A 15,331-nucleotide genomic window follows, 5' to 3' on the forward strand; every position below is an offset into this window, starting at 1 on the left:
AAAGGTTAGTAACTTCCCCTATACAAAAGCAGTTCAGCAGAATGCTCAAAGCAGCCACTCTCTATATCAAAGAAGAATTTCAGTTTAGTACAAAACTTTATTAATACCAATACTGCAAAACTATAAAAGTGAACATAGAGAATCTGAGCAGGCCTGGAGCCTGTCCCATCCATCAACCTCTGGGACAACAGCAAGGCCCCCAGGCAGCCTTGTAAACAAACTAGACAAAGCAAAACTTTTCAGTTTAACAGCAGTCTTGAGATTTGCCTCCGAGCAGGGGAGTTTGAAAGAAATTCCTCATTTCTGCTTTACAACACTTCTATCCAACATTCTGAAGCACACAGGTGTGGGTGAAAAAAAAATTACCTCATCAGTGGCAAGAAAAAGCCTAGAGCTCTGAAAATAGAAACTACAGAATCAGTAGGTTCCAGGCTCCATACTGCCCTTGCATCCCATGAGGCAGGTAAAGAGCTCTGGCATCATCACGTTCCCTGTGATCTAGTTAAACAGCTGCAAGCACAAAATAGGCCAAGCCTGAGATCTTGACAGATGCACTTTTCCAAGAAGCTTGCATATGGGAGAGGTTGGTGTTCCCTAGGCTACCCAAGCTACCCCTCGCCTCATGTGAACATTCTACCTTTTCAGGACATTAACTTTGTTGGCAAAGGGTTTCTCAGCTCAGTTTGACTAGAACAGGCTGGGGAGCCTGTCATGAGCTGCTCAACAGCAGACTACAGGAGATGGTAATCTCTGACAGTGATGACAAGCAGATGTGGCAGGCTGGAAGCTGTAACTTCAGCAGGATCTGAGAACATCTTTGAAGGTTTCCCTAGTGCCTTGGAAAATGGGTGGTAACTCCACTTGAAGGAGGAACTGAGTACTGACACAACTTTCTAGAAGGAGAAGCAAAGGGAATCAGGGAAGCAAGATCAGATCCAGGGAGGAAGGACAAAGTACAAGTCTAATGCCCTGCACAGCTTATACTGCCCATTGCCAACGCTGAATTTGTACCCTGTGATCCAGAAAGGATCAAAATACTAAATCAGTTCTCTAGATCCTTCCCTTTTCGCTTCCTTCCCTGTGATTTAGAGTCATTGCTTTTTGCTCTCGTCTCTTCCAGCTCCCAAGACAGTAAGTTAGCTTTGAGTTTGCTCGTTCCAGGGTTTGCCTGCCTCTGCCCTCCACGTCTGGACAAACTCCAGCTTCCAATCCCCTGTTCTGTCATGGCTTTCAAAAGGTGTTCTTGCTTCTTGGCCACCATCTCCTCCCGGCTCCAGATCAGAATATTAAAGCCTGAGAGGAAAAATTGAACACTGTGCATCAGAAACTCCACATCAAATATAATACCTTAGGCTATGTCACTTAAATGCTGGAAATTGAAAATGCCTTGTCTGTTCTAAGAGATTTCCAAGGTACAGAGGATGCAAAGATACTTATTGCAGATGCTATCTCCACACAGCCACGGAAATCTGATCTAATTAAGAAACATGATCAAGTAATTCCTAACCTCATCTATCACAGGTCTAAGACCTAAATCTATAGCCAGCTCCCTTAATCCCATACAGCCTGTGAAAAAACTGAGTAATGTTGGCTCTGTGGCCTAGGAAATGAGATAAAATTAAATGAAGGGAGAGGGTACAGCCCAGCCAGAAAAGGCTTCCCCCTCCCCGGCTACTGTTACATGGCCGGCAGATGGCATCAGCTCCCTGCTGCACAGAGGCTTCTCACTCCTCTGGACTTGATGCTCTCAGGAACATGACACAGGAGATGACTGGCAACCTGTTTGCTAACTGCAAAGGGGATCTTTTTTATAGATGTAGGAAATAATAGAGGCCCACTAGCAAGTGGCATTTGGGAAACCCTCACTCACAACTTGCTTTAGTCTGGAGAAACAAGCCTGCCCTTTTCTGGGACTGGAACCCACCATGCTTAGTGCCCCAGGTTCTCTTTACTTACCCATGCCAGAAGCCAGCGTGTCTCCCATAGGGTTAAATTTATTGAGCTGGAAATGGAAACATAATCAGAATCTGTAAGAGCATCACTGCTTATATAACAGTCATAAGAGCACCATGGCTTATGTAACAGCAACAAACCATCTGGAAAACCCAATGTTCCCTAAAGAGCATCACAGAAAACCCACAGATGACCATGGGCCAGCCCTGCTTGAGTCAGCAGCATTAGCCAGCAGCCATACCCCAAAAAGAGCGAGAGTCTGTCACAAGTAAAGAGGATACTCCTGTTGTTCCAGTCCCTAACCCATCTCTTGGCTGCGGTTCAGTACACAGCGGTCCTTTTAGCTTCAACTCACCGAGATGATACCAGAAGCATTTGGATCATGGAGCTGACAAACCATCTCCCCCGTGTTTCCATCAAATACATCAACAGTTCGCAGCTCGTTCACCGTGTACCCTGGGAACTTGGGGTCTGGGTAGCGACCTGCTACAATGAGGTCATAGCGAGGATGCCACGTTGCCTAGTCATAAAGCAGAGTGATGGGGAGTTAAGAGAAAGGGACAGAGCCCGTACTGACACACACCAGACAACGGGCAGTGTGAGCAACAGTTTGTACGTCCCACCCACAGCCTGAGGAACATGGGTATCCTCAGAATGGTGCTCTGCTGGGAGTTGCAGCAGTATGAACACCCACCCACCAATGTAGTATCCTGACCAGTACTCAGACCATTTCTGATTTACAGCCGGCTGCTAGCACCAAGTGTGATACTCCTCTCAAACTGCACTGGCTTAACTCACCTTAATAGGCGTGAGGTGCTGAAACTGCCGGTGTGGATGTGGGATCAGATGCTGTGGCTTGGTCCAGTCTGAAGATGAGTAAACCCTGATTTCACTGCGCTGGTCTGTGCTCAGGAGTTTGGCACCATCTGTTGGGCTGAAGTAAGCTAGGAGAGGGGGACAATAAGGAAAACAAAAGATCACAATGCTGTGACTGACAATAAAGGGTGACATAAAGTGACATAAAAGTCACATTTCTCTGATTGGAAACCAATTGCTGTTTCTTTAATAGGGATGTGAATATGGCCATGTGTCCCAACAGACAAGACTTTACCTTTCTCAAACAAACTCAAAGCTCTTACTAACAGTAAGCTGAAACCTCCAGCGCTGGGTTATGTAGGAAGAATCATTATTCTCATTTTAGAATCACAGAAAGAGACATTGCAAAGAAAGGAACTTGCTCGTTCAAATGGAAACAGACACCTGCAGTTTGCACTTTCGTGAACTGGCAGAACTGCACCCAAGAAACAGAGGTTTGAGTCTCATGCTCTGCTTTTGTCAAAGGAACTGCCCCGATAAATTCAGGTTTCTCATCTCAGCCACTGCTGATGCTTCCACAATCACCTCTCAAGGCACACTGACAGTTTGTATGGCAAGTCTAAGACTGTGCTGCCCTATCCACCTCCCTGCCTCTGACCACACATTCCCACTGCCTTCCTTGCTTTAACACTAGCTACTGTGCAAATTTGAATCTGAGTGAAAGCTAACATTGCCACAACAATAAAAGCTGAGATGAGTGGACTCTCTGCAGACATCTACGCAAGGAAATCCTTATCTCAACTCACCTGCATTGACAGGTTTGTCATGAGGAAGCAAATGAAGAAAATTCATTTTGTTTTTGATGTTTCTGAGGTCCCAGATTTTGACTGTCTGATCCACAGACGCTGTGGCCAACAACCACTCACATCGGGAGTTAAATTCCACATGAGTCACTTTCTTCCTGTGCAATTTCAGCTTCCAAATCTGCAGCAGAGGAAACAGAAAATCACACAGAAAAATAATCAAGGTCTAGCGTAAAGAAATGGAGTAATAATCTACTAGTGCAGAGTAAAGAGGTCACACATTTACATAGCAACAAATCTTCTAAAATACACCAAGAGTTCATCCACTGGAAACAAGAAAGGAGAAGAATGACCTTGGGAACTATTTAATTGTAGGAGAATTCTGATCCACCAATTCACTACAGCTATGAGAAAGGAAACCGCAATCCCTGGTTCATGGAGGGAAGTATTAGTGCCACTGTACAAAGCAAGATCACATCTGGAATACTTTATGCAGTGCCAGTCTTCCACCTGCAGAAAGATTAAACCAAACTGGAACAGGTACAGAAAATGGATATAAATGGATATAAACTGGCCATGAATAAATTTATATCTGAGGTTAGAAGATTATTTCTAATCAAAAGGGTGAAGCTGGCCCATCCTCCCTACAATAATGGGTATCTCCCAAGTGCAGAAAGACTGTCACATTTTTCAGGAACAAAAAAAAAAGGAAAGGAAGCAACTAACCTTGAATAAGCACAAATCATTTGGGGCACTCCTGACTCTGCCCACTAATTTACACAGCTGCCTCTGGCCACAGCTCACTGGGTGGCAAACCCTTACAGATGTTACCCTTACAGGCAGGAGCAATGGTAATTCCAGTGTACAGCAGGCTCTTGAAAGCAGGCAACTATTCACTACTGTACTACTTCAGACTCGAAGGCACAGCCTGCCTCTGCCTGCCCTCTCGTGTCTAATGGCAGTAGTGCAATGTCTAGCCCAACATTTGCTGAATTACTGTTGTGTACCTACTCCAAGGTCATGGAAGGGTATATAACAAAGCAGTATCTCCTAAATGATTCCCATCGGTGCACTAAGTTTCTGGAAGTGCAAAGGCTATTGGCAGAAGGTGCTCACATCTTCAGCTTACCCTATAATTAACTCTGACTCTTAAGGAGGGGGTAGCACGTGACACAGTCCCGGTTTGGAAATCATTACCATTACGCTCAATGATGTGAAAATGTCTAATGAATGGCAGAAGAGGAGGACTTCTCACCACCTAGATAATGGGTGGACTCATCTCCTCAGCTGCAAAATACTTGCTCCTCTTTTCAGGGTCCCCACAGTGTAGGAAAACACATGAGCCATGAAGATTCCCGTAGAGGAGATGCTGCATGGAGCCATACAAACCTCTTCACCAGAAGTGCTGAGCAGGACCACGTTGCCCACATTATCACCTGTCACCACTGCACGGCAGCTTGCAGAAACATCAACACTGCAGTACCAGCAACTAGAGGGAAAGACACAAAATCAGTGCTGCCTCCCACGGGCAAGTGAAGGCAGTGGAGCTCTGGTTCACATCTCATCCCTGATAAGGGAGACTGCAACAGATTGTAACTGCAATCTCCTGCCTGATGCTGTGAGCCTGAGTGTCAGGAAAGGGGGACGGCTTATCAGCAATGCTTTCTGTTGGTGACTGAATATGAAATGTTCAGTCATTAGTCATTTGTGATGTGCTCATTAGATGGAGTCTGATACATTGGGACAGTGGAACATTATAGAGGCTGAAAAGCCACTTAGTGCCTGCACGTGGCCATACCTTGGGAAAGATCAGAACACCCTTGTGACATTGACAAATGTACAGAAACAGCTTTAAAATTACTTTTTCCACAGAACACTGAAGCAGCAGTAAAGACAAAAGCTTTGGACTGGAAAGTTGCACATCAAACTCTCACACTCCTGCTGCTATCTCAACTTCATGCTCCAGGAAACAAAACTGAATAGACACTTATATGATAAAGACATAAATCTTAACCCCAGCTCTGCAGGGAGGGGAAGGGCAGTGAGAATAAAGCTGGGGTTCTTTGGGAACTTGTTGGGAAAGCTTCACTTGCAAAGATAAATTAGTCTAGAATTCGAGGTCATGGAAATTAGCATGGTGGGCCTGAAGCCTCCAGAAGGGCAGCAGGGTAAACTCAATAACCTGAAACTCAGATTGTGCAGGGATGTTTTGTAGGTTTCCTATGCTACCTGAGCTACTACAGACAAAACAGAACACTGATGACAACGAAGAGGAGGAAGTTATCCTGCTCTTCTCACCTCACACTTTATGAAGTGAAAAGCGGTCAGTATCTGCAAGACAGGAGATGGCATCACCAGAAAGCAACACCAGAAGAGGCAGGCAGCACACTCAGCTACTAAAAATGCATAAGTGCCCCGTGGCTGCCTAGTTTGTCACCCACCCTGCAGTGCTAGGGTTGGGATCAGAAGCCTGTCTCCAAGCTCCCTCACAGGACCGATTCATACCAAGAGTCTCCAAACACTGGCAAAGATGAAGATATTAGAGAGCACAAGAAGCGGCGCAGCATTAACCCCAAGGAACAGAGAATCAACCTTGCAGTTCTCCGTTCTCACCAAACATTATGGTGCTCATGGCCACAGTCCGGTGCACGGGAGATCACCTGCACCGCTCTGCCCTCAAGGTCCTGCAGACTTAGGGTGCCATCCCCTGATGCCACATAAAGCTTCACTGCCTCATAAGGACTGAACTTGATGTCTCCAAGAGAATCTCCTGGCCCTTTCTGGAATACACACAAAGCCAAGAGGCATCAAGGTTAGAGTGAAAGACAAAATCTTAATACAACACACATCTCCTGGAACACACTGCTGGTTTCCCTAGGCACAACGCACTGCTTTCTGACAGGGCACATACATAAGAACTCTTTTTTTCCTAATCTGTTTGCAATCTGAGCACATTCATCCTGAGCCTGTAAATTCAGCCCCACCACTTTGGGCTGCAAACCTCATTAGCAGCATTGCTTCTTCTTCTATGGGGGGAAGACTAACCTGCAGTAAACCACCTGGCTCAGACCAGGCTTAGATCACAAGCAAAACCAGCAGAAACCACCTAAAATCTCATGACAGTCCTGCACCAGGCTTTTCTTACAGAGATTTCATTCACGTTCCCTACAGGCTGCTTCCAGTGCTGTATCTGGTCTTTCTCAAGGTACCAGCAGGCAGGAGGAGAGTGGTGCAAGAAATCCTACTGCTAACCCCATGGCATGGGGATCTTATGACCTGTGTTATATTGTTGTTATGTTGTTTTCCCCCAATTTGTCTACTGAGAAAATGTGGAAAACCTACACAAAGACAGGAAAGAAGGATGCTAGCTGGGAGTCCCCAAACTCTTTGATACTCATGTGTACTCCATCTGCTGCTCACAAAGCAACTACTTAATAAAGTCTCACTGTAAATACTAGATTTCAAGAAGGCAGTGAAGATAAAAAAGGCCCGCCTCTAGAGCCTGCCAGTGCTCAGAGCAGTAGAAGAGGGATGGCATGCCCTTCAAATCCAGACATCATTGCTGTGACAGGCATCCCACGGAGATACAAGACCCTCATGTCCTGAGACCCAGTCTATCACTCCTTGCTCACCTGGCCAGTCATCCCAGCACTGCTTGGGCTCTCCTTCTGCCCTATTACAAGGTTGCAGCTGGAACGGTCAATTTGGAAACCAACCACAAAAGCTGCCACCCGGAAAGAATCAGATGAGGAAAAGTAAAGAGGAGGCTAACCCAAATTCTCTCACTTACCTTTAAGCACTGAACTGAAGTAACTAATTGAAGAGCTCAGGCTTCCTCGTAGTCCACAGAAAAAGCAACAGTCCGAGAGGGTGATTCTAAGCACAGGCAGACAGAGTTGCCTCTAGCGATTCATCTCCTCTTTCCACTCATTACTGAAGGAGCCCAGACTCTTTAATTTTGGTATAATTTAGATAAGCACCAAAAGTTAGGGGGGATTTATTGGGGTGATCCTTATGACACACACCACTTGAAGTCAGCGGCATTTGTGGAGAAGCACTGAGGGGACTATAAATTGTCCTGTAAAAACCATCTGACAACGAGCAGCACTGCTAACAGGTGAGGAGGTTATAAGGTCCCCAGGGCACAGAGCTATGGGAGCTTTAAGAACAGACAGCTGCGGAAATCCACTGGCACCCCCACACTCTCCCATGTATAACAGGAAGTAAGCAGCGTCAAGGAGTCCCTCCCCCTCATGAAGAAAAGCTCTCTCCTACCCACCACCCCATTTCAGGGAAAAATTAAAAGGGAGAGTGAGTCCCCCTCGAAGAGAGAGGATCCCTGAAATTCAGAGGATAAAGGACATGTATGTGGAGAAGATGTAGCCCAGCTCCCACATATTAGAAACAAACATAGCTCGCTCTCTCTTTTTCTCTCTCTCTCTGTAGTGCTCCTGCCAGCAGGACACAGAGGCCCAAAGCATTGCTGTATTTCTTACTCCCAGTCCTCGGTGCTGGTGAAGACCCGGATAGTATTGCCATTAAAATCCTGCAGGGTGGTAGTGCCGGCAACTGACGAAGTGTACAGCTGACTAGGGTTAAAAGGGTTAAACTTCATTCCTGTGATGGCCCCTCCAGCTCCCATCTACAAGGAAGGGGATGAACAAAAGAAAAATCCACTGAGTGATGGGGAAGGAGAAAAGTGTGTTCTGTAAGTCTGCATTCACTGCTATGTCCTTAACAGCAACAGTGAAACACACCACAGCCCTTCAAGGAGGCAAAGACAACCCTGTCCTCCCACATGATGGCTGTCTATAGACAGCTGCCCTCCTGGAGGACAAACTGCAACTCCTTCAGTCCCTGGCTGGTTGGCACCACACTGTGTACAAAAAGATGACTCTGGAGTTTATGGAGGATGGACCTCCTCCCAGTGTATATCTATGTTAATTCAGAAAGGGGATCAAAGTTACAGAGTCTTTGAGCCCCTGTTGGAATGGCAATGGCTGAACACAGCAACGAGGGGGCATGCCAGCTACATAAACCATTCATTCTACCTTAGTTTCTCACTTCAGATAAAGGGACTTTGCTTCTCCTCACTCAAACATGTTTCCTCATCTGACACAGAATAAAAGGTGAGCAGAGAAAGATCAAGACCTAAACCAGACAGACTCTCTCTGCCTACTTGTTTCTGGCATCCTTTTAAGATAAATGTTTTGCCAGTTGCTGTACTATTTTTCCACTGAGCACATACCAAGTACTGCTTCATTGTGAAGTTAATCAATACGCCTCAGTTCTCCCCAGCACTAGAACAGTCTGGGACTTAGGAACAGACATGCTGTTGCATCTCAGTCCTGCCCCACAGCTGGCTGCTCTGCAACCCAAGACCCTCACGTGCTTCTCACAACCGACCTCGGTTTTGATCTGCAGTATTTGGTGGTACTCCAGTTTTCCCTCCCACACATTCCACGCACCCAGAGGCTTACCCCTTTTATGAAGCAGGTTTTAGTAAGTACTTCATAGTCCCAAAGGATGATGTCTCCACCTTTGGAACCAACAGCTACAGTACTGGGGTGTGTTGGATGCCATTCCAGGCATGTCACTCTCCTGTCAAAGGGACTTGCTGTTCGAAAGAGGCGGTATGAGGCAAGAGAACGCAGAAAGGGCAGCTGCAGACACTGTTTAAAGATAAAGAGAATTATGACTTTTGCAGGGATCCCAAAGACTCTGAATGAGGAGTGCTAACAATTTCTAATTGCCATCAGTGGTAGTACATTCACACAAAATTCTAAGCCTCTCTGTAGAATGAGAATGTGCTGTCCCCAAGGGAAACAGACTGTGACCACACAAATCTGCATCAGCCACAGCACTCAGAAAGCAACAGAGAACTGAGAGATATCACACTTTAAATGATGTACGGGGAGATAAACCTTGTGGGCTGAGCTAAAAAGGCAGGATAATTAACAAGGGAGAAGAACATGCCTCCACACCAGTAAAAGGCACTTAGGACTATCTGCATCTTTACTGAGTATCCCAAAATGTTACACATCACCCAGATATACAATATTATGGTCCTCCATCCAAATTGCCTGCAGCTCAACTATACAGCATAAGAGTGAACAGAACACTTGAAAGAGGAAATAAGAAACCATGAACAATTGTACTGTTATTCAGCTAAGGAATAGGTACTGCTTGAATGAGCCGGGTGATTTCTTTATCATTTGGATACTTAAAATAGATAAATCATCTGGAAGATAAAGCTAGCCCAGGTGCTTCCCACATATGGGTGTTACAGGAAAAGTTAATTTTCAAATGAAAGAAGAAGTATGGCTCTGAAAAACAGTAAAACATTATGGACTTGATGAAATATGTCTGTGAAGAGGAAAAATCAAACTAAACCTAATGTGATCAGCAAAGTAGAGCGGATACAAAAATAGTACAACAGTCAGATCAGTGTACAAAAGCAGCACTGTGCAATAACTCAATTGGTAGAGTGGGTAAGTTTTAATATGATTCAAGGAAGCACAGAATTACCAGAGGATAAAATGTAGAGTGACAGGGCCAGGTCAACCAAAAGGGAAAGCCACCTCAGCTCTTGCATTTTACAGGATCAAGAAACATAAGGGTGCGCCAGACTTGGAGCCACAAACTGTGCATCTGAGGAACTTTAAGCCCCTCTAAAGTTTCCCTGCTTGTGGTGAAGATGTTTGTATGTACGGAGCTGAGATGTCCAACAGGGCATGAAGGAGAAACTCCTCACCTGTCTGAGCTGTGCCCGAATGGAGCCTCCCAGCATGTTCTGGTAGACATAATGAACAATGCTGCGCTGCCGCTCCAGCTGATGGAAAAGGACTCTGTTGTTTCTCACCACGGACCCACCTCCACTCCAACCTGCCAGATAAGAAAAAAGTAAAACTTATTGAGAGCCAACACTTGTCATGCTCACTCACTAAACAAGGGAAGACGTCTGCATTGGCTGCTATGTCCATGAGAAGCTTCAGCCACAAGGTAAGTGTCTCTAAGTGATTCTTGCCTATCTAAGGTGCAGCAGCCTCTGCAATTATGGAGTCCAGTGCTTCCCATAGCCTGCCAGAGCTTTGTGTATGCTTCCTCTTGTTAAACCTTCCTTCTCCTTGCCAAAGATTTATCAAAAAGACAACAGGAGAGGACTAAAGCAATGCCACAGGTGGTGCATGTCATGTGCATGGACAGTATACAATTTGAATGTTTCACACCAAAAATACAATGAAGCTATCCAAAGCCCCAACAACTTGGAAATACGCCATGGAAGGTGGTTAAGCCCCTGGGTACAGCAAAGGGAAGGTCAGACGTGTGACCAGCAGAAACATTAACACCTGAAAATTCCCCAAGCATAGCAACATGAGTTCCCACACAGTTCCTGAAATGCCTGCTTGTGAATCAGAATTTTCGATCTGCTTGTGCTGTAGCCCATACACTCTGCCTACAGCACTGCCAGTTTTGGTTTTGATAATAGACTTGCTGACGCCTCATTGCCTGAAAACATTTCTGTTTGGAGTGATTTCTGCTGAGAGTACAGCATGCTTCTACATTTTGTTCATGTTCCAAGTTTTTATCTTCAGGGACCTTTACATAAAAACCGATCTTTTCAGTCCCGTGTCTGTGATCTAATCATCCCCACGGCAATGGTCTGTAACACCCCAGGGGATCTAGAAGTCAAATGCATTTCTTAAGAAACAAAAATGCTGTTTTCATTTAAGGATATTTATAAAAAGCAGAAGACTGAAAACACAGGGATCATTCTATATGATTAGAATCCAAACAAAATCTTTCTTTAATGCAATGCTGGAGTCTAGAAATGCACAGGTGTGAAACTGAACTTCTTTGTTCACATGCCAACATAGTGCCAACACTTGTCACACCTGTTGAAATAGGTATAAAAGTATTTATATTCTAATTCCTTTTTTTCACAGAAGAACTAGCATCCACAGTTCCTTCTTCAGAGGTGATGGAAATGGAGGTGTTTTTTCCAAATTCCTTTTTATTATGAAGGATAATTTATTAAGAAACAAACTTTAGGCCTTTTTAGAATCTTCTGGGGAAAAAAACTTTTAAAAGATGTTTTAATTGCAAGAAACTGAACCTGTCCTATATGGTTCAGGAGAAAAAAAATATTTTTTCCAAAACACATAAAAATCAAAACTAGAACACAGAATGGAAAGGCTCAAATACAAAGGTCTTCATCTTTTTAAAAAAGGTGTAAGGAAAAAATATGATTTGCCTCATTTTTCCAAAGTACTAGCTGCATCCAGTTTCCTCTGAATCTTACAGGAACTGCATATGCTTACCAAATCTGAAAATCAGGCCATGAAGTTACAATGAAAATCATGTAGCTAAATTAACTATAGAAGATGCTTTAACTATCCACAATTACACACAGAACTCCTTTCAAACAGAGTACTTTGCCTCCACATACACTGTTAACACTGCCAACTGCTCCAAGTTTGGAGTTACACACTAGACAATGGAAATGTACAAATTCATAGAACTCCTGTATCTCTGACTGTTGAAAAACACTTCAGTAATTTCTGGATCCTTAAAGCCAAAATTGTAGAGAAAGTGCCTAGTATTTCCACGTAAGGCAGTACCTCTAGTCACCTCCTAAACAAACAATGAAATTAAAGGTTTTATCTGAGAAAAGAAGGCTGAGGGGAGACCCTATTGCTCTCTACAACTACCTGAAAGGAGGTTGTACTGAGGTGGGTGTCAGTCTCTTCTCCCAAGTAACAAGTGATAGGAAGAGAGGAAACGGCCTGAAGTTGTGCCAGGGGAGGTTTAGATTGGACAGTAGAAAAATTTTCTTCACCAAAAGGGTTGTCAAGCATTGGAACAGGCTGCCCAGGGAGTCACCATCCCTGGAGGTATTTCAAAGAGGTGTAGATGTGGTGTTTAGGGACATGGTTTAGTAGTGAACTTGGTAGTGTTAGGTTAACGGTTGGACTTGATGATCTTAAGGGTCTTTCCCAATCTAAATGATTCTATAATTCTATGAAAATAGTCCTCACTCTAGCTGAAGCCTATACAACTTTCTTGATAATGCAAAGCATTAATCTTTCCAGTATCTTACAACTTAATCACCTCTTCTCATTATACGAAAATTCTTTAAGAGATTTTTTTTAAGTTATATACTAAAGGAAAAAAATGCACATGAAAGTGATTAGTGGAAATTCTGTCCAGTCTAACCTGAACATAGATGTAGAAAGTATTCCTACTTACTGTAGCAAAAGTTAGAATATGCAAAGAATCAGGTGGAAATGCCAGTTTAGACGGCATGCTGTAGGATACCAACCTTATGACTATGAAACTGCATTAAGAATTGCATGGGAGAAAAAACAATGTATTGCCAAGATTGGCCTGTCCTAGAATAAAGTAGATGTCCGGTAACTCAGGAATTCCATAAACTTAACCACCCTCAAATGAGCTGTGACAGCATCTTCAGTGAGCAGGCTTCTACCAAGAGGTAGGGAGTCTCAAAAATTAAACACTCATGAAAGCACGCGCACACACACGCTCTCACTACACAGATAACTGGAGGATGTACTACCCCAACACATGTCCGTGCATCACTTCAATATATAACCCCATCTGAACACTCATGTCTGAACACGCTTCTTGGCGTTCTCCCTCTTCAACTAGTTGATGCCTGTCATTTAGGGTAAATCTGGTTGGGAGAAACAGTAAGGATCTGAGGAAATGTTACCAATTTTCTCTGGGGGTTTGGATGTTTTTCTCACAAACAACTTCTTTGCTTGTGGCTCATTCCCTAGTTCCTCGTAGTCTGGTTTCCTCTTCCCAGCTGATTTTGTCTCTTCCGCCCAATGCTCATGTGTCGTCTCTTGCTTCTTATCCTTTGGCTGGTTCACCGGAGCCATTCTGTCAGACTGCTAAAAGCAAACAAAGTATGGAAGGTAAGACTGTCACACACTTTTAACTAGAAGACAGAGAGGAAAATGGGCACGAAACATATCCCAGTGGTCTGAAAGTAGTGATTATACCTATACCCTCTTTCATCAGCATGACACTAACTTTTTGTTGTGCTCTGCTGGAGAGGGGAACAGGTTCAATAAACTCTTCTTTGTTCACATATGAAAATGAACATATCCTAAAGCATTAGAATATGTTTTGACAGATGTGCTTCTACTGAACTTTTAAGTTTAAACCCCACAGATCTGCATAAAGTACATCTGTGAAACCACATAATACCCTAACTGTTCCTCTAGTAGCTCACACTGAGCTTTTTAGATTCAGTTAAGAAAAAAGTCAGAGCTTTTCTGACGATGGCCAGGGCCGACTGGTCCTCCACCAAATATGCTCGGAAGGTACTTCCTATTTAACGTCCACTTTTCCTCACAACCACCACCTGGTATTTGGATTGGGCTCCTACACTGGCTGGCAACCACCCTTGAACTGCTTTTCTGACCAGCGGTGGGAATGCAGCAACTCATGTCTTGTGTTATGACAACCAAAAAGCCACCCAGTCCCCGAGGAAAGGTGTGGGCCTCCCACAGCCTTCCTCGTAGCTGGTGGGCGATGCGTCACACACCCTTTGCAGCTGCGGATGCCCCCAGAAGATCCCCCGGCAAGACCGTCGTACAGCACTAAATGTATTTATAATTCGTGAATGGCTGTCACGGATATCTGCCCGTGTTAAATATAGCTCGGCAGGCACGGCGCAAGCTTCCCCAAATAGCACCCACCCCGCGCCTCCGGGCCTCACCCGGCCCCGCAGGGCCGCCCCTCAGGGCCGCGGCCTGCCTGGCCCCAAGCCCGGCAGCGGCCCCGGCCCGGCTCCCCCGCGGCCTGGGCGGGAAGGGCCGCCCCGATCTCACCTGCGCTCCGGCGGCCTCCGCTCCCCCGGCGCGGCCGAGGACGGCGGGCGGCAGCCGGCCCCTCCCCCACGGTTTCATAACCGGGGCGGGAAGGGGGGGGCAGCGGCTCCCGGCGCGGCCCCGCGGGAAAGGTTCCCCCGCCACCCGCCCGCCCCTAGGGAACGGCGCTGAGCCCGCGGGCCCCGCCGGCGGAGGCCGGAGGCACAGGCCATGGCGGCGCCGCACGGCTGCGCCCGGACCCCGCCGCCCCTTCGCCGCTGAGGGGCAGCGGCCTCGGCAGGGGGAGGGCCGGGGGTGCCTGCCCCAACCGCCGCCGCCCCCCACCGTCCTTACCCTCTGCCGGCCGCCCCGCCGGCCCAGCCGCGGCGGCGATCAGCATGAGCAGCACCCGCGGCCCCGCTAGTGCGGGAGGTGGCTGCGAGGCTCAGGCTGTGCCCGTGGCCTGGCCCGAAACACACAGTCAAAGTCTGTGAGGGGTCCTTTGGGAGTTTATTGTTGTTGTTTTTTTGGTGCAGGACTTACAATCTTACATGCTTCATTAGAGCACCAAATTCGCATATTAAAGTTGCATAGTAAGGGCCCAAAATACATCAACCAAACAGCAACAAAAAAAAAGATACTATTTCAAAAGCCAAGTTCCACAAGAAGATGCACCTGGTGTTGGACCTCAACAGAAAAAAATGAACTTTAAAGGCAGATGATAAAGTCATGGCAAGATCAGCTCGGAGACTACCAGATCTTGCATGACAAAACAGACAAGAATGGGGAAGGAAGAGCCCTACCACCACAGCTGGACGTACCAGCACTTCCCCCTTCACCTGCAAAGGCAGCTGCTGTCTGCCCGCCTTGTGTGGGGAACCTTCTCTCCGGAGCAGTAGGGCCCCATGCTTCAGGCCT

The 15,331-nt window shown here is 45.9% G+C and overlaps 1 protein-coding gene across 3 annotated transcripts; it reads right to left on the reverse strand.

Moving 5' to 3' along the window:
* Nucleotides 1-77: 77 nt before the first annotated feature.
* On the reverse strand, nucleotides 78-14,877 carry DDB2 (damage specific DNA binding protein 2). 3 transcript variants are annotated; one of them, XM_054827709.1, is made up of 11 exons: nucleotides 14,768-14,877; nucleotides 13,306-13,489; nucleotides 10,327-10,457; nucleotides 9,053-9,244; nucleotides 6,186-6,352; nucleotides 4,962-5,061; nucleotides 3,576-3,753; nucleotides 2,752-2,897; nucleotides 2,309-2,473; nucleotides 1,957-2,002; nucleotides 78-1,293 (listed from the first exon to the last, which is right to left on the reverse strand). In XM_054827709.1, exons 2-11 carry the CDS (start codon nucleotides 13,475-13,477, stop codon nucleotides 1,043-1,045), a joined length of 1,548 nt encoding a protein of 515 aa, XP_054683684.1. In that variant the 5' UTR covers nucleotides 13,478-13,489; nucleotides 14,768-14,877; the 3' UTR covers nucleotides 78-1,042. The 3 variants fall into 3 exon arrangements, with proteins under 3 accessions (XP_054683684.1, XP_054683682.1, XP_054683683.1); XM_054827707.1 differs by lacking the exon at nucleotides 14,768-14,877 and adding an exon at nucleotides 14,435-14,703 and having other exon boundaries at nucleotides 13,306-13,486; XM_054827708.1 differs by lacking the exons at nucleotides 6,186-6,352; nucleotides 14,768-14,877 and adding exons at nucleotides 8,069-8,214; nucleotides 14,435-14,699.
* Between the last annotated feature and the right edge of the window lie 454 nt (nucleotides 14,878-15,331).

The sequence above is a fragment of the Grus americana genome, chromosome 5 (assembly GCF_028858705.1).
Source record: "Grus americana isolate bGruAme1 chromosome 5, bGruAme1.mat, whole genome shotgun sequence".
Taxonomy (NCBI): domain Eukaryota; kingdom Metazoa; phylum Chordata; class Aves; order Gruiformes; family Gruidae; genus Grus; species Grus americana.

Coding starts and splice junctions, on each gene's coding strand:
- DDB2 (XM_054827707.1), bottom strand. CDS start 14,512: ATGAAACCGTGGGGGAGGGGCCGGCTGCCGCCCGCCGTCCTCGGCCGC. Junction 13,487..14,434: donor CGGAGGCCGCCGGAGCGCAG/GTGAGATCGGGG, acceptor TGCTTTTAGCAG/TCTGACAGAATGGCTCCGGT. Junction 1,294..1,956: donor CACGCTGGCTTCTGGCATGG/GTAAGTAAAGAG, acceptor TTTTCCTCTCAG/GCTTTAATATTCTGATCTGG.